Below are 19,896 nucleotides of genomic sequence, written 5' to 3' on the forward strand. Positions count from 1 at the left end.
TGTGATGACATGTGTCAACCAAGTCCGTGAGTCCTGTGAGTCTGTAAATGTTCAAGTCTGGTCTGGTAATCCAATGATTAACATATCGTTGACATCGATCTAAACGAGTGGTATGTGATGACATGTGTCAACCAAGTCCGTGAGTCCTGTGAGTCTGTAAATGTTCAAGTCTGGTCTGGTAATCCAATGATTAACATATTGTTGACATCGATCTAAACGAGTGGTATGTGATGACATGTGTCAACCAAGTCCGTGAGTCCTGTGAGTCTGTAAATGTTCAAGTCTGGTCTGGTAATCCAATGATTAACATATCGTTGACATCGATCTAAACGAGTGGTATGTGATGACATGTGTCAACCAAGTCCGTGAGTCCTGTGAGTCTGTAAATGTTCAAGTCTGGTCTGGTAATCCAGTGATTAACATATTGTTGACATCGATCTAAACGAGTGGTATGTGATGACATGTGTCAACCAAGTCCGTGAGCCTGACCACCCATCAGTAGCCTTTAACAAGAATCTTGGGTTACTAAAGATCAATTCTACCCTGGATGCTCACAGGATTTCTTGGTGTGAGAGCACCATGCTTATGTTCATACGATTCACCGAAGTATCTGCATCTAAGACATGCTTCATTTTGGGCTGATGTTTTGTGTTTCTATGATTTTATTTCGTCTTACAGTGTTTATCAAGTTGCGGCAGTTATGCAGTGACCGGTTCCTGGGATAAGACACTGATGCTGTGGAATGTGGAGAAAGGGAAACTACTCTTCCAGCTCTCTGGCCACACAGAAGGTAAAATCACACTCGGCTTATTAAAGACCTGGAGTGGTAGACATCTTGAGTCTTGGGTACTTGAGGTATCATTATGCACTCCAACCTGGGCTCCTGTTACAACTATGTTCACAGTTAATCACCTGATGTAATTGTCATGGTGACAGAAACTTTAATCAAGAAGCTCTTGCTATTAGTTTGATGTGAACACTATCAGAGGCAATTTGTGTAGTGTGGTACATTGTTTTTAGAGTGGTTGTTCATCCCCTATGTGGAAACACCTTGCTTCCAAACATCTGACTCTTTATTTATCCAGTCTCACTGCAGGATGTTTACATTTATTACAATGTCATATAAACTGTTTATCTGAAATACATGCCTTTCTTAATCAGAGACAAGTGGGAGACATGGGAGATAACTCTTGTTGGCTTCGAGAGACTTGTTTTTCTAAATAATGGTAATTGTGAACCTATCAGTGTGTATGAGTTGCTGCATGGAAAACAGTTAGTCTGCACCTTTATTAATCCAGAAACCTGTTTTAATGTTTCACAGTTGCAGTTGGTATAAGAGGTGGTTAAATGGGCCAGTTTCCCTGTTCCCCTAAGTGATCTTAGCACTACGATGATCATAAACCTAGGTTAAAATATAGGAATTAAGATCATGTTAACATTGAGATCACTTTGTGGAACAGGGTGATGTGGTTAAGGCTTATCGACTGGGTTGATGGCATGTTATCATTTCCTGATTCTGTAGGTTGATGGTCGTGACTTCGATCATCAGACTGGCTGTTTCAGACATGGTTCTTTACAGGTTACTGTCGTATAGATGGAATGCTGGTCAGTGTTGCATTCAACATCAAATAAAGGTTTGAAGGGGACTTTGTTCAGGCTATCTTACAGTTGTATCCATTTTCAATGAAGTTTTTCAAATGTCCCCTTCTCTGCTGGTTATTAGTTTTCAGGGTCTATCAGTGATGCTGATGTTGGTGTGTCTGTTGAGAATAGACATAGGTTCGAAATTCTGATGTTTGGTTAAGGGTGTCATTGAAGGGAACTCTAAAGAGTTCAATTCGAAGATGAATTTCATCCACTTTCACATCAAACATTAGGGACCTGTGAAGGTCCCCGGGTAGAATAGGCCTTCAGCAACCCATGCATGCCATAAAAAGTGACTTTGCTTGTCGTAAAAGGCGACTAATGGGATTGGAGGGTCAGGCTCACTGACTTGGTTGACACATGTCATTGGTTCCCAATTGTGCAGATCGATGCTCTTGTTGTTGATCACTGGATTGTCTGGTCCAGACTCAATTACTTACAGACCACCGCCATATAGCTGGAATATCGATGAGCGCGAGTGCGGCGAAAACTTAACTCACTGAAACATTAGGCAAGACAAGTTTGATTTCTATTTTTTTTCTTTCTTGACATGATTTCAAACGTTTAAGTCAAGTTTTTGACTGACTGGTGAACATATAACTGAAACAGATATATGACAGTGTACGTTGCTTGGAAAATGTATAGCTCTCTACTGTCCAACTTGTGAAGGTCCGGGTTAGAATTGATCTTATGTGGTTGTCGTAAATGGCAACTTACGGTACTGGGTGGTCATTCTTGCTGATTTGGTTGACACATATCATCGGATCCCACTGTGTAGATCAATGCTCATGTTGTTGATCAGTGTACTGTTTGGTCCTGATGGAATAATTTATGGACCGCTGCCATAGAGCTGGAATATTTCTGTGTGTGGCATAAAAGTAAACTTATTCTACATCCCACCATCCAATGACCAACACATGGTAGCGTTTTGAAAAAGAAGGCCTAAACCAAGTTTACTTATTTTTTACCAGATTCTATACTGGTCTGTAAACCCTTTATAAAGCCATGCCAACAGTCAAAGTAGAACTGTTATCAGTTCACTCTTCAAGTCACTGTTGTCAGTTCACTCTCTAAGTTAATTTGGCATCATTTATCTCCAGAACAAAAATTATGTTTCAACTATGGCACAGGACAAAATCATTCCTGAATTGACACAATTCCTGTGTTTTTTCTTTGCTTGTTTTACAAGACAAACCAAAAACATGTCATAAAACACTTGGTAACTCCATGATTTTATACAAACCGGGTCATGAGGTTCAATCATATTAGTGTCAGTGAATTGTAACACCGCACATAAAAGATAAGAGCTAATCGACCAGCTTGTTTCACATGCCAGGTAATGCAATCATCACATGTTCTTTGAAGCTTTGCAGTAATGCTCTCCACGGAGTTAACCTTTTCTTCAGGCTGTTATCCTGGATAGTTAGGTAATGGCATTCAGTGGGATGGAACTTGCTTTGCATACACAGTGCTCATGGATTTCCTGTGCAACAATACCTGCACATGGAGCATGATCACACATGTTTAGATTTTTACAGCAAGTTATCATATTAATAATGATATGTTTTTTTAAGTTGTTTGTTTTTGAAGCAGGTATCTAAGTGTTGCATTTAGCAACAATTCTTGCGTCACCATTGAAGTTGATGCATCAATACCACATTGTAGAATGTATATTAAAAAAATTACAAGACATGATTATTTCCTGGTATTCAAAATGGTTGAGAAAATGACAGATGGATTTGTAAAACTAGTATGTGAACTGGTCAGGTCTTACAGTGACATGATCTTTGAAAATAAAAAGGATTGTGACAGCTGATCTTGAGTAGAGTACTTTGAAAGTTTGTAAGCTTCATTTTGAAGAAACACCATTCTTTAGGCATGTTAAATAATTAATCCTGCAATTATACTATTTCAGTGTGTACAACACAATGGCCTGATTTCTGTGTTCAGTGTTCCATTCAGGAATTGACACTATGACAGACATATATGAAGGACTATTCACTGTATGTGTAAAATTCAACCCATTTTCAAAAAGGTTCTCATCTGACAAGAGAGCATAATGAAAACTGTAACCAAAATGAATTTAGTTTAATTTTGCTGCATTTTGAATTCTTGTTTCTTTTTCTAATATGGTTCGTAAAGATAGCTTTGGTCATAAATATGTGAAAAAGTGCAGACATTCCTTTCCCATACAGTAATCTTGATGTTGAAATGAGCAACTGATGAACCCAAATTGTCAGACTGATATGGAGTTATTGTATCAGGGACCTTTGGAGATCTGGGTCGGAATTAATCTTTAGTAACCCATGCTAGTTGCAAGAGGTGACTAACGGGATCAGGTGATCTGGTGCTGACTTGGTTGACAAATTGTCATCGTATCCCAGTTGTGTAGATCAATGCTCATGCTGCTGATCACTTGATTGTCTGATCCAGACTTGATTATATACAGACCGCCACCAGAGAGCTTGAGTATTGCTGTGTTGTTATTAAATAACAGGGATTCCTTGTGAGTATCAGTGAATTTGTCAAATGATAGTGATTTATTGTGGATATCAATGAATGTGTTAAACTACAGGGTTTTCTATGGATATCAGTGAATGTGTTAAACTACAGAGATTTCCTATTGATATCAGTGAATGTGTTAAAATATAGGGATTTCCTATTGATATCAGTGAATGTGTTAAACTATAGGGATTTCCTATGGATATCAGTGAATGTGTTAAACTTACAGGGATTTCCTATTGATATCAGTGAATGTGTTAAACTATAGGGATTCCCTATGGATATCAGTGAATCTGTTAAAATACAGTTATTTCCTATGGATATCAGTGAATTTGTTAAACTACAGGGATTTCCTATGGATATCAGTGAATGTGTTAAACTACAGGGATTTCCTATGGATATCAGTGAATTTGTTAAACTACAGGGATTTCCTATTGATATCAGTGAATTTTCTAAACTATAGGGATTTCCTATGGATATCAGTGAATCTGTTAAAATACAGTTATTTCCTATGGATATCCGTGAATGTGTTAAACTACAGGGATTTCCTATTGATATCAGTGAATGTGTTAAACTATAGGGATTCCCTATGGATATCAGTGAATCTGTTAAAATACAGTTATTTCCTATGGATATCAGTGAATTTGTTAAACTACAGGGATTTCCTATGGATATCAGTGAATGTGTTAAACTACAGGGATTTCCTATGGATATCAGTGAATTTGTTAAACTACAGGGATTTCCTATTGATATCAGTGAATTTTCTAAACTATAGGGATTTCCTATGGATATCAGTGAATCTGTTAAAATACAGTTATTTCCTATGGATATCCGTGAATGTGTTAAACTACAGGGATTTCCTGTGGATATCAGTAAATCTGTTACACCACAGGGATTTCCTATGGATATCAGTGAATGTGTTAAACTACAGGGATTTCCTGTGGGTTTCTCTAAATCTCAGATATATTAGTTTACCTTACCCTAGTTATGAACCTGACAACACAATCTTTTCAGTCACCTCAATACAAACCCTTGGATAATATCTGAACTGAATTTTGGTGCCTTAGTCAGTGAGCTTTGCCAATACAAGTGGTGTTAAAGATGTTCTGGCACTTTAACACTGGCATTAGCCAAATCTTGTACAAGCAGACAAATACACATTAAAGTCTTCTGTGTAAGTGAAATAAATGCAATATGAAACTGTAACATTACCTGTCTGTTTCTGGCCAGACCTATTATCATGATTATAAGTTCCTCAACATCCTGGTTCCTATTCTAAACCTTTGCCCAGGCTCTGTCTTCTAACAGGAATTGACCCCCAATTCAGGATATATGGCATATGGGATCTACAGTGGCAGTTCTTGGCAATCATTCTCACATTTATGCATTAAAGGCTGAGTATCTGAATCCACTAAAACCCATAAACTATGTAGGTTAAATAATCATATTAATATGAATTTTCATGTCTAAAAAATTATTTCATGAATATTTTTGTTATGAGTTTGTTTAAATATATTTACAGCCCTAGTTTGACTGGGATTTTTTTAAGTTGTTTTCTTGGTAGAGTTGATTTTGAGACACAGACTAATTTTATTCTTTCCTCTAAGTCGCTGTAAGTATTTGACACCTTTTTAACAAATTAAATGTCTTCCCCGGTTTGATTCAAACTGTGCCCAGAGGTAAATGACACATTCCTCCTGGTGGGGATTTCACTGGGTAATCCATTTCATGTCTGCCATAGACTAGATCATATTTCATCAACATCTGTTCAATTTGGAGAATTAATGAATCTTTGCAGACTAATAATTGAATCACATTTAAGAGTTGATAATATGCAGGAATAATAGAATTATTTGTGAAGATTAATTGTTGGTTTTGTGCCAGCTCATTAGAAGCTATATTCCTATTGCTTGTATTGAAGTGTGCTGCAAAGATTATAAAATTTGGACTTGCATGAAAAAAATTTGACAAATTTTGTTAGTGGTTTAGAATACACACAAAGAGTTCCTACAAGGCTGAGATGAGAAGTACCACAAGTATGACACATTGTCAATATCAGTTGTCACCTTGATTATAACTTGTGAATTTCATTCATCCACTGATAAATTTGGTTTGACAGATGAATTAATTCACATGGGATGTTGTTTTTGATTTCAGCTTAGATAAAACAGGTTGCTTGTCATTATCAATGTTGTCAACTCTATCAATGGGAGGCCGTCAATTTTTCATTGTGTACATATTTCAGATATTGTGGGTCTCAACTGATAAAATTGTCTTTGAACTATTGACAGGGTACAATCAATTTTTTGACAGAAATTCTTAAACTGAGTGTTTTTGCGATTCCTTAATGACAATAATAATTACATTGATTTATTTAGATTGGAATTCATTTAACGTAAAATGTGACATAAAGGCCTGTTGTTAAGTCAGTTGGCTGGTAATTTACCAGCGTTCCTAATATGTGAGATATAGGCAAGTTCCTATAACCAGATGGCCACTATTCCAGTAGTGTCTAAATGTCAGTGTCTGGCAGTTACAGCCTGATGCATCATGTAGACAACAGATGCCTGCCATTGAATAGTCTACAGCCTGTACATACAATGCAAGAACAGGTGCCCATTCTGTTACTTCTAGAAATGAGAAATCATTTCAACTGATTGCATTCAATCTATGTGTCATAACTTGTCTGTATGAGTTTACTGTTAAATGTAGAGCAACTTTCAGATTGATGCACATGTTGTTGATCACTGGACTGTCTGGTCCAGTCTCGATTAATTTACTGCCACCACATGACTTGAATATTGCTGACTGTCGTAAAGCTAAACGCACTCACTCCCAGGTAGACTAACATCCTAAATCTAAAAACAGTAGTTGAATACACATTTTTTAAAATTAAATGCCTAAACAGACTTAAAGTGTATTGAATTTTGATCTGAGGTCATAAATCATATATACATGATCACTGAGGTCAGCAGGTAGATAAAGTAAGGAGGTCATGGGTGGGATGACCACACCCTACAGCTATGCATTGATTATCACTGTCCCTAAAAACACATTTCTTTGCCTGCCACCCAGCTCTTTTTGAGTGTGAAACCTAGCCTTGCTTGAACTCTGTACAGAATACTAAATCCATGGGTGTATAGAAATACCCTTCTGTGCCAGTGTGTTAGAGGGATATTTATATTGTGTAGAAATTATCATTTACGTTGCTAGTATTAATTATTACTCTAGAGATTTGTGCAAGTCAATGCAAAAGCTTAACTGAGGTAAGTTTAATTTTTCCTCAAATTCTGAATCTCCCATCTCACTGGGGCTCATTTTTGATTAGGGACAGTGGGGTAGCCTAGTGGTTAAAGTGTTGGCTTGTCATGCTGATGACCTGGGTTCAGTTAACCACATGGGCACAGTGTGTGAAGCCCATTTCTAATGTCCCTGCTGTGATGCTGCTGTAATATTGTAAGAGCAGAGTAAAACCATACTCACTGATTTGAATGGAATCATTTGTTTTTATCAAAAATATCTATATCAAAAGACTGTGTGTTAGTCAAGCGCCATACCCATCTTCAAGGTTGTCACAGAGTGGTAAACATCCCAGGGTGGCATCACTTCAGGTTCCTACACTTCCGCCTGAAACATGTTCTGTGCACAGTGGACAGTGTTAAATATCAAATAAATTCACCCCTAGACCATGCTGTTGTTATTTTTGCAAAATATGCACTGTTTACAATTGCTCTGAAATAATATTCTGGAATGGTATTTCCTCTCCTAATATGGAATTCCTTTGTGAAAATAGTCCACAGAGACTAGATACATCACATAATGGATATACACTGAAAGAAACCTTTCAGAATTTACATGTAATTGTGTTTCTAGAAATATCTCAAATCAGATTCAAAAGATTTAAAGTTTTCTTTAAATTCTGTTTGATACGGTTATAAATAAAACATTGTTTGCATAAAATGGATTACAATGAATAAATCAAAGTGTTGACTTTACTTTGTTGAAAAAATACATAGTTACGTTATTTACATATAATTATGGGTATTATTGATAATGTCAGACATGGACAGTTAGACACTATTTGTACAACAGATACACATGATGCCAGGCAGTTACAGACAACAACCAATGATGTGATGAGTTGAAGACAGCTGCAAACAACAACCAATGATGTGATGAGTTGAAGACAGCTGCAAACAACAACCAATGATGTGATGAGTTGAAGACAGCTGCAGACAACGACCAATGATGTGATGAGTTGAAGACAGCTGCAGACAACAACCAATGACATAATGAGTTGAAGACAGCTACAGACCACAACCAATGACATAATGAGTTGAAGACGGCTGCAGACAACAACCAATGACGTAATGAGTTGAAGACAGCTACAGACAACAACCAATGACATAATGAGTTGAAGACAGCTACAGACAACAACCAATGACGTAATGAGTTGAAGACAGCTACAGACAACAACCAATGACATAATGAGTTGAAGACAGCTGCAGACAACAACCAATGATGTGATGAGTTGAAGACAGCTGCAGACAACAACCAATGACATAATGAGTTGAAGACAGCTGGAGACAACAACCAATGACATAATGAGTTGAAGACAGCTACAGACAACCAATGACGTAATGAGTTGAAGACAGCTGCAGACAACAACCAATGATGTGATGAGTTGAAGACAGCTGCAGACAACAACCAATGATGTAATGAGTTGAAGACAGCTGTAGACAACAACCAATGACGTAATGAGTTGAAGACAGCTGCAGACCACAACCAGTGATGTAATCAGTTGAAGACAGCTGCAGACAACCAATGACGTAATGAGGTGAAGACAGCTGCAGACAACAACCAATGACATAGTGAGTTGAAGAGGGGCTATGGAAGTGCTCCGGAATTTGGTGCCAGTCTTGGTTCAAGATGAGGTGACATGGATGAATCTACGTGGCTGTTTCTATGTAATTAGGGTGATCATAACTGCTAGATGCATCAATGTCATATGATTAGAAAGTGTTTTCAGGGAATACTAAGCCTGGCATCTCTTTGATAGATGTGAGTCAGTGAAGTTTTGTGTTTGTTTAAACACATGCAGATGCAACACAAGTGTTTCAAAATTTGAATTTCCACCATCAACACCCAATTTAATTGCACATGCTTTTGGTCTTTTGATACCTAATCATTAACTCATTCTGCAAAATTGGTATTACACAGAAGGTTGTTTAGTCACCTCTATAGACCTGTTGTTATTTAGTCTGTTATGCTGACACAAAAACAACTATAATAACTATAATAACAAAAAATACAGGTCTTGCAAAACTAAAATACGTGATTAGTCAAGATTAAAAAATGAAAATGACGAAAGTCTCCAATCTCTTTTTAGCAATTTGTATGAAGATGATATTGGAACTGTTCTGTAAAACATGTTGTTTACTGTAGTTTTACAGTTTTGATTTCATATCTGAATTGTGTAACTGACTTAAACTATTTCTTTGGGGTGAACCCATGAAGGTTCAAGTTAGAATTGATCTTCAGTGACCCACGCTTGTCATAAGAGATGACTGACAGTACTGGATGGTCAGACTAACTGATTTGGTAGACACATGTCATCATATCCCAGTTCCATAGAGCGATGCTCGTGCTGTTGATCACTGGATTGTCTGGTCCAAATTGTCATGTACCTGGAATATTTCTGAGTTTGACATAGTACTAAACTCACTCCTTGGAGTGAAATGAATATGCTTCACAAAAGTCAAAGTCTGTACAAATGTTAATTATTATTTCAGAAATAAGACAGAAAAAGGTGGGGATAACTGGCCATAGGACAGAAAATATAATATTCTGAATATACGGTAACAAATGCCAGGTCAAACAAAAACTCAAAATCTCATACAATTTCTCAGTTTTGTCAGTCTAAGTAAACTTATCCCCAGTACTTTTCGTTACACTCCACTACTGAGTCTAACAAAACCTTATGGGAGGTCGCGTCAGGTAACCTTTCAGATTGACCAATCAGAACACAGCTTACCAAATCGTGAAAGTGCACATTCGCACATACCTTTTGAACTTTTTATTTCGAAAAGGTTCATACCTGAACGATTCCGAATGCTATTTACCATATGCTCGCTTCGGGGTGACGCACACTGCATACGCACAGCCATTACAACAGTGAGTAGACAGTCGATGAAAATAGTGTTTTAGGCAATATTCAAGGATGTTATCTTGCGAAAATATTAGCTAATGGTAACCATGTCAACAGAAACCCCAAAGCGTATATACTGCAGGTCAAGTAACTGTGTTATATGCGGACATGTGTCAGTGACCTGAATATTTTGAAAGTCCCTCTTATCCCTAAATGTTAACCGTTGTCTGATTGGTTAAATCTATTTAACCGTCTCGCATTTGATTGGACGGTCATTGGTCACTCAAAGGTTACCTGACGTGACCTTCTACTAGGTTTTGTTAGACTCAGTGGTGGAGTGTAATGAAATACACTGAGACTAAGTTTACTTAGACTGTCAGTTTTGTTTATAAATTTGAAATTTATTTTCTGTTTTGTCTGTGATAAATATTCAGGGGATAAACTGTAGGAAGTGAACTCCTCAACCTGTCATCAGTTACCAAATACATACACAGATGAACATAATTAGAGAAAGTATGAACACTTAACACCTTCATTTATTGACATGCTCATGCTAATTTCTGACATCTGGCAAAATATTTCTGATGCTTATCTGTTGGAGTTGTTGGTTTGACAGTTGGAAATGTTGGTTTGAGAAGCCCGTCTGTTAATGATTCAGTTGTTTGTAAACTAGGATACATGGAATTTACAGCATACCATAAGTTTTGACACTCATGTTAATTTCAGCTGTCAGTGTCACAGTTCTACATATCTGTCAGTCATGTTATTGACAATGTTCATACACCGTGTAATGTTCATTTTATCTAAATACCTGAACATCACATGTCACTTGAACCTTGTGTTGCAGTTGAGTAAACAGAATTCTGGAGTCACTGAAAGAAATATACCAGATTCTTTTCCTTAAAGCTTTTGGATGTCGATTTGAAAAAAGGAATCGCTTTCCTCTGCAGGAGAATCATGTCAGATTTTTTTAAATTAATGGCAGATGTAAGGGCAGCTAAAAAGTTAGGATGTACTCAATTTAAATAAAGCCAGGTGATTTTGTCAGAAGCGCGTTGGCTGATTGGCAGCAATTGACTCAATATGTGAAGCATTCAGCCTGATTTATGGTAAATATAGCTGTTGGCAATGAAAAAATCTTGTTGATTTTTTAACACCTCACTTAATTGATTCCAACCTACTGGTATCTCCATTTCAAGAAAAACGAAGTGTTTTAAAACATCGTTCAGAACTGTCTCTGGCTTTAAGAGCTTTCGCGTGAACAAGAGAGGTTTTTCAAGCAATAATCCACATCTGTTGAGCCATATACCTTTCTCACACACAGTGGGAGTTTCCTCTATGTATGTATAGATACATGTACTTTCATTTGTTAATGGGCCCAAAACTTCATTATGCATGATCATTAGTGCCCTGTGTTAGTTTTCAGTGTTAGTGGTCTGTGTTAGTGGTCTGTGTAAGTGGCTTGTGTTAGTGGTCTGTGTTAGTGGTCTTTGTTAGTGGCCTGTGTTAGTGGTCTGTATTAGTAGCCTGTGTTAGTGGCTTCTGTTAGTGATCTGTGTTAGTAGCCTTTGTTAGTGCTGTATGTTAGTTGTCTGTTTTAATGGTCTGTGTTAGTGTCCTGTGTTAGTGTCTGTGTCAGTGGCATGTGTTAGTGGTCTGTCACTGTGGCATATGTTAGTGGCCTGTGTTAGTGCCCTGTAATAGTGTCATGGGTTAGTGGCCTATGTTAGTGATCTGTTATAGTGATCTGTGTCAGTGGCATGTGTCTGTGGTTTATGTAAGTGATATGTGTTAGTGATCTATTTTAGTGGTATGTTTTTAGTGGTTTCTGTTAGTGGCCTGTTTCAGTGGTATGTGTTAGAGGCATACCTGTTTTAATGGCTTGTGTTAGTGGTCTGTGTTAATGGTCTTTTGTTAGTGGCATGCTTCATGGCTTGTGTTAGTCACATGTGGTAATAGCTAGTGTTTGTGTCCTTTGGTGGTGTCATGTGTTAATGACTATGGTAAAGGCTTGTAATAGTGGCCTGTGTTAGAAGTCTGTCTGTGTCAAATGTTAGTATTTTGTGTGGATGGTCTATATTACTGGGTTATGTTAATGTCACATGTTGCTTGTGTTAGTGACAAGGTATCATCCTTTGTGGATGGTGTCAGTAATAGTCTGAGTTGGTGTTCTATGTTTGTGGATTGTGAGAGTAACTTGTGTCTGAGGCCTATTATGCCAGCTGGTGTTTGCATATGGTAGTGTTTGCTACTGATGAACAGTTAGATTATTATATTGTTTTCAATGTTCAATATGATTACAATAATTACAAACAACTCTTTCCTTGCACCCATGACACAAGTCATAGCCATCTGTCACTTTGTTTCTGACACATGAAAATTCATAGCCAGAACACCATTGCACAGGCATTGTTTTGGTAGGCATAAAGATATACAGGGGAAATACAATGACATTTGCCTTTGCTCACTATGACTTTTTCTGCACATTCCAGCCTTGTTATGAAGTGGTTGCTTTTCAAGACTCCCACAGATAACATTACCTTTTTCTAAAACCACATGCTACAAAAACATGACAAGTTGTCCTACTTTACAGCACTTTTAGACAGTTATCATTACTCAGGGACTCAAATCATTTCTCTAAATGTCAGCATTTCAGGCATTATTAACAAAAAGTGGACGTGTGTATGTATTCATGTTATACATTTGAAAAGACATGATAGTGGGTGACATGAACTGGAAAGGGCTGTAGCTCACCTTCCCCTTGATAGGTATGCTAGACAAATGTTATACCGCTGCACATTTGCTTCATAGGAATTTATGTTGCATAATGGCTACTAGGAGTTTATTTGAGTTACATGTTTTAAAGTTGAGAAGTATAATATTTACAAACTGTATAAATACCAACTTCTTTTATTTCATGATTGGATTATTGTATTGTTGTAAAGTAGGAATGACAACATAATGCTATGAGTCATGTGTGTTTGTCCTTTTGTTCATGTGTTGGTCATTTGGTCATGCGTTGGTCATTTATCATTTCACATTTGCCAGTTATCGATAACCCTGCATAAAATGTTAATGTCCGGCATTAAGGTCAGTGTTTTGCCTTTAATCATTTTTTTCACCATCATGTTTTAAAAAGGTATATGATACTGCTCTGATATCATGATACCCTGATGCTCCAATGTGTTGGTTTGTGCATGACAACAATGACAATGCATATAACAACAATGTCAAATCATATAGCCACATTTCATGAGGACTAATGATAAATAGACTTATGAACCAGTGTAGCTACATCCAAATGTCATTCATGATTTAACATATAATTTTGTTGTGAAAAAATTATCACATAGAAATAAATTACAAATGCAACCATGAACCATTTGTGTACAAACATTCCACAAAACAACACAACTGTATGTGCATGGTGGCTTATGTAAACTGTATTTTTGTCAGGGACATTTTCAAACAGGTTATCCATCATTACTGCTCTGTTTCCATGGAGACTGTTGCTAAAGGCTTATTGTTTTTGTCTGCAAAAATGTTTGATATCCTATGAAATTAGGAAAACATATTCTAAGAGGACTACAAATAGTCATTGTGTTATCATGGAATGATGTATACAAGTATACACATCTAATGTATACAAGTATACACATCTAATGTATACAAGTATACACATCTAATGTATACAAGTATACACATCTAATGTATACAAGTATACACATCTAATGTATACAAGTATACACATCTAATGTATACAAGTATACACATCTAATGTATACAAGTATACACATCTAATGTATACAAGTATACACATCTAAATGTACAAATTTTTCATGATATACTTGATGCAATGATTATCAGGCCAAGTTTTATCAGTTTTAATTCAAACATACTTTCATTAATTCAACTTACTGAATTACAAAGATAACTTAATGTGTTTGAAGTGAACTGTTTCTGTGGCAAGCAAATATTCCATTTTGTCATATGTGTACATGGTATGGCATTCATATCTTGTACTCATTTTCTGTGTAAAGAAAACAAACTTTTGGTCTCTTCAATATGTAAATTTGTATGTTAGCATTTAGCATGGTAGCAATGCCATGAAAAGATAAGTCCATGAATACATTGATAGGAATTTGTCTTCAGCAGCCCATAATTGGTGACTAAAGAGATTGTGTGGTCAAGCTCCCTGGCATGGTTGACATACATGTATGTAATTATGTTCCAAATGCTTGGATCAATGTTCATGCTGTTGTTTATTGACTTATGTTGTCCAGACTTGATTATTTACTGACCGCCGCCATATAGCTGGAATATGTCTGAGTGCAGTGTTTCACAGCAAACAAGCAAAAAATGATCAACTGTTTTCCGTAGAGTACATTCTTGTGTTTTCTGTAATTGGACATTTAGACCATTTTCTTGTATGATGGTGTGGAAACGTTTTTTTAGAAATTGCCAAATTAGAAAAAGGAACAAAAAACTGTTAGAAATTGTTGTGGAGGTTGTGAAATGTTATTGATATGAACAAGACTGTGTATTTCAGCACTTGCATATTTTGCATGTGTAAAGTAAATGAACAAGTACCATTAAAGTGTGTCAGTAGGTTGATTATATTGGTTTTCAGGAAACCTCTAATATTTTAACCTGAGCAAGTCTTCCAGTCCAAATCAATTTGTCTTGCTTACCAGTCTTCTGCAGCTGAAGTCTAAACCGCTGGCCGTTTTAACTTATTTTACTCATACCTCTGCACTTGATCATTTAAGTTAAATGCATGAAAAATAGATTTTTCAACTGGCTGTAATTTTAGTCATTTCCAAACCAATCTTTCAAATTTTCTGTAACTTTAAGATTTGACATTTCCAATGGGCCAAAATTATACCTCCTTTCGGAGTAAGATGAAAAAGTTTCAAATATGAGATGAAATCATTCAACTTGGGCATTCTTCATACATTGACTCGACTCAGACTTCTAACCAAAATGCTGTTCAAAGCTGGACTGAAGCCAAATTCACTTATTCATTGTAAATGAGTGGAAGGTTGATCATGAAGAATAAATCCTGTATAGCTATGAGTCATGACAGTGATTTTGATGGTGGATGGAAGAAGGATATTACTATAGTAATGTGACTGGTAGAAAAAGGGGATAAAATTGAACTTTAGGTTATCACTTGATTGGTTGCTCAGTTGCCAGTGTGGAAAGGGAAGGGGAGTAAGCAAGAGTTTAGTTTTATGCCAAACTCAGCAATATTCCAGCTATACGGTCCAGTCTGAAAATAATCAAATCTTGACCAAGAAATCCAGTGATCAATTGCATGAGCATCAATCTACACAACTGAGATACGATGACATGTGTCAACCAAGTCAGCAAGGCAGACCACCCGATCATGTTAGTCACCTATTAAAACAAGCATGGGTTACTGAAGATCAGTTCTCATAACCCCGATCTTCACATGTCAAAGGCAATGGAGACAAGCTGTTTGTTGCAGAACTTAATGTCATTTGTTGTGTTTCAGTGGTCAGCTGCTGTCAGTTTGACCAGGAGAAGATTGTGAGTGGGAGTGCAGACAAGGACCTCCGAATATGGAGCATGTCCAGTGGGAAATGTACACACATCCTGTCTGGACATGATGGAGAAGTTGTAAGTAATGCTGATATTTCTGTCAGAATAGTTCAAAGTCAATAGTCCATTTCCTATCTGTCCGTTTTCACATTTTCTCTCTAGCTGTTCCTTATCCCCTTTGTATTCTTTTCACCCTGCTTCCAATTTTCATTCTCTCCACCCTTACTCCCATCCTAATGTTTCCACTGTGCTTCCACTTCTCTCCCCTTATCCTTCGTTCATACTCTCCAACCTGTCCCTTAATAATAATAAGTGCATTTAGCATGTGCATTTATAATGTGCTAATCATATCCCACTGGGTACCCATTGTCTGCTGTTCATCCCTTTGTCATCTTTCCTCACTCCATTCCCCATCTTTCCACCTAGCATCCACTTCCTCACATCTTCCATATTCCATTCTCTCCAGGCTTGTCTTACTCCCTTCCTCATCCTTCTATCCTGCTTCAAGTAGCTCTGTCCCCCATGTGTCATCTCTCCCTCTACACTGCTCACACTCTTTCTCTCCTCTCCCATCTATCCATTTTCCCATTCTTTCTCATTTCTTCCTCCAGCTTAAACCAGTTCTCCCTTCCTGTCTTTCCTTCCTCCATTCTTACCCCCTTCCCTCCACACTGTCTCTCCCCTTACTCACCACCATCACTTAATTCCCCCAGATTACTGCACATGTCAGAAGTGATTGTTTGATACCCATGGCTATCTACCTCAGCTGCTTCAAGACATCCAGGTGTCATTACCAGATAACACAGACGCCATATTTTCTCATGTTTAATAGGTGTTTTTTCTGCTTGTCTCAGGACCCATTGGTTTAGCAAAGCAGGCTACATGCATATGAATGCTGTGGTGAGCTATTCCCAGAGATATCTCACTGTGTGAAAGATCTGATAATGTCAGCTTACTATGTGATGAATTTCCTGCAGAAAACTGTCCAATAATGTGTAAGATTTGTTAGAAATTTTAAACCAATTTTGACACCTACACTTCCCAAAAGTCGTTCCTGTGAAAAACAATGAACTTCGTCAGTAAGAGGTTTGTGATCATTCAAAGTGTGATATCCATGTCTCCTAACACCATGACTTCATCATGTTCCTCAAGTTCTCTTGATTGCAACAGATGAAGATGAGAGAAGTCTTCCATTTTGTTGAGAGAGTTACTTGGTCAACCTCTTCCTAAAATGCCAGTCAACAAACTGTATACAGGATTAGCTCTCATAAGATGTGCAAATGGTTTTGTAATACATTGTTAGAGTGAGTGAGTGAGTCAGTTCAGTTTTGCGTTGCCATTTGCAAAATTCCAGCAATATCATGGCAAAGACATCCGAAATGGGTTTCACACACCTTTAGTATGACAAGCATCCTTCATTCGTTTCTTGACCTTCTTAGTTAGAGCCCTACATTGATTTACTTCTGAAGAGAACTCCAGTTATCTGAGATTAAAAGTTAAAAATACACCATTTCTATTTTCGTTTACCAGATATACATGTCGAAACTTCATTTTTATGGTGTTATTTTGGGTCTCTCAGAAATTGTAACTTATGCAATGGAAGATGATTGTAATGTTTATTTTATCGGTTGTTACAAACCGACAAAACAGTCTGTTTATAGCATTCTCTTTACTTGATCAAGTATACACAAAGTGAACTTCTTCTTTCAGTTATTTTTAAACGCAGTCTAAGTAAACTTAGTATCAGTGTATTTCGTTACATTCCACCACTGAGTCTAACAAAACCTAGTAGAAGGTCACGTCAGGTAACCTTTGAGCAACCAATGACAGTCCAATCAAATGCGAGATTGTTAAATAGATTTAACCAATCAGACAATGGCTACTATTTTGGGATCGGAGGGACTTTCAAAATATTCAGGACTGACACAGATCCCTCCACAAACACAAATCAGCATATAACACAGTTATTTGATCTCCAGTATATATGCTTTTGGGTTTGTGCTGACATGGTTACCATTAGCTAATATTTCTGCAAGATAACATCCTTGAATATTGTCAAAAACACCATTTTCAGCGACTGTTTACTCATCGTTGTCATGGCTGTACGTACGCCGTGTGCATCACCCAGAAGCGATCGTATGGTAAATAGCATTCGGAATTGTTCGGGTACGAACCTTTTCGAGATGAAAAGTTCATAAGGGTTGTGCGAATGTGCACTTTCGCAATTTGGTAAGCTGTGTTCTGATTGGTCAATCTGAAAGGTTACCTGACGCGACCTCCCATAAGGTTTTGTTAGACTCAGTGGTGGAGTGTAACGAAAAGTACTGAGGATAAGTACTGTTTTAAACATACCTTCAAGGAATTCAATATAATTTTCAAATAATATAGCTTTCTTACTTAAGTATTCTATTTGAAAGGAGGATATTCTCCATTAGATCATATGGTCCAACACACTAATCATCTTGTCATTTCAATTACAAAAGATGAATATTAGATTATATTTTTAAAATTTTGTTTAACAAATCTTCCAGTTGTGTATCATCTGAGCTTCTTTTCAGGATCTTATATAAACAACATGTGTTCAAATGGGCAAAAAAATATGCCTTATTTTAATGTAAGGAGACATTGATTCAAGAAGATTACTTTTAAGTAAACAAAACTTTGAAATTTTCCAAACTCAAAACATTTTTGTAAATTTGTTATTTTTGAACCCATCTCGTATTACAATTTCCCCCCACTAATTGGCCATTGTGTGAAAAACATACCCGACCTATCTCTGAAATAGACCTCATATTTCATCCTCATTAGGGTAGCGTCTATTTCTAATTGACAGGTGTTGTCTGTGACTGGGATGTATATCAAGCAGACATGTGTTCCATGAGACCTGATTAAAGTGATAATCAGGAGTGATATGTACTCACGAGGAAGACATTGTGTGGGGGTCACAGTCAGGTAGTCAGGTTCATCATGAAATGGTCATACATTACTACAGCAGGGAAATCTTAGGCATATGTTTTAGTACTTATTTTCATTGTGCATTTGAGATCACATAAATGAAAATGTCTCATAGCCAAAACATATGAATTCAGTTCAAAATCAAAGGATATACTTACGTTGTGAACATTCACTCATAGGTATTCCTAGTAGCATGCTTAAAGGTCACATGCAACCAAAAAATCAAACATAATTAAAGCACAATCATCACTTATTTATGACATATATTACACATAGTTGATTGTGAAATTAAAATATAAACAAAATTATTACCATACAGTCGTGAATCAAAAGTGCAATATTTTGTACTTGGGCTTCTTCTCTTGAAAGGAAGCACCTAGGAGACCAAACAGGTAAGAACCCATGTGCACTCACATGTAATGAAGACTTTTCATCAGGTGGGTCATATGCTGATATGCATAAGGCTCATTGTGTGTTTATAGAGTCATGATAGAGATGATATGTTCGATTGGTATTTCAGAAGTATGGTGAGTTAAAAGAAAGTATGATTTTTTATGGATAACAACTTCTTTGATTGTACATGATGCAATGTCTGAGTATGGATTCATGTACTGTTGTCAAGCCAGATGATAATGGTTTAAGAATCCATGCTGAAACGTTGCATCATATACAAGAAAAGAAGTTGTTATCCATAGATAATGTATATAGAGATATTGGGTTTTGTAAATATCACTGAGATAGTGAGCTACTGCATGGCTGGAAACTGTCGCTCGTCCAAGTACAAAGCAGGACATGAAACTGACATTCTTAGTTTGCATTGGTTTTCATCTGGATTGTTTAAACTGTGATTTTGCAGGCTTCCTTTCATCATGTTATTTTTCAGGTTTATAAGTTGAAGATGCATTTTTAATAATTTGTTTCTGTAAGTCCATACCGAAAGGAATCAAAATCTGCAAAGTTGTGTTTTGCGTTGCATGTGACCTTTAAAGAGTTATGTTGTTATCTCCCTTAGCTGTGACATCACAGGACAAGGTGAAAATCTTCCATAATTTCTCAATATGAACAACACAGAAGACATACAA

The 19,896-nt window shown here is 36.8% G+C and overlaps 1 protein-coding gene across 1 annotated transcript in view; it reads left to right on the forward strand.

Annotated features, from left to right (window-relative positions):
- The window catches only part of LOC137293494 (F-box/WD repeat-containing protein 7-like), a 64,465-nt gene that overhangs the window by 6,471 nt on the left and 38,098 nt on the right, over positions 1–19,896 (forward strand). Inside the window, exons 8-9 of the mRNA XM_067824064.1 lie at positions 679–790; positions 15,813–15,937. Of these exons, the coding sequence (XP_067680165.1) occupies positions 679–790; positions 15,813–15,937 (237 nt within the window). The remainder of the gene's footprint in view (positions 1–678; positions 791–15,812; positions 15,938–19,896) is intronic.

Source organism: Haliotis asinina, chromosome 8 (assembly GCF_037392515.1).
Source record: "Haliotis asinina isolate JCU_RB_2024 chromosome 8, JCU_Hal_asi_v2, whole genome shotgun sequence".
NCBI classification, from domain to species: domain Eukaryota; kingdom Metazoa; phylum Mollusca; class Gastropoda; order Lepetellida; family Haliotidae; genus Haliotis; species Haliotis asinina.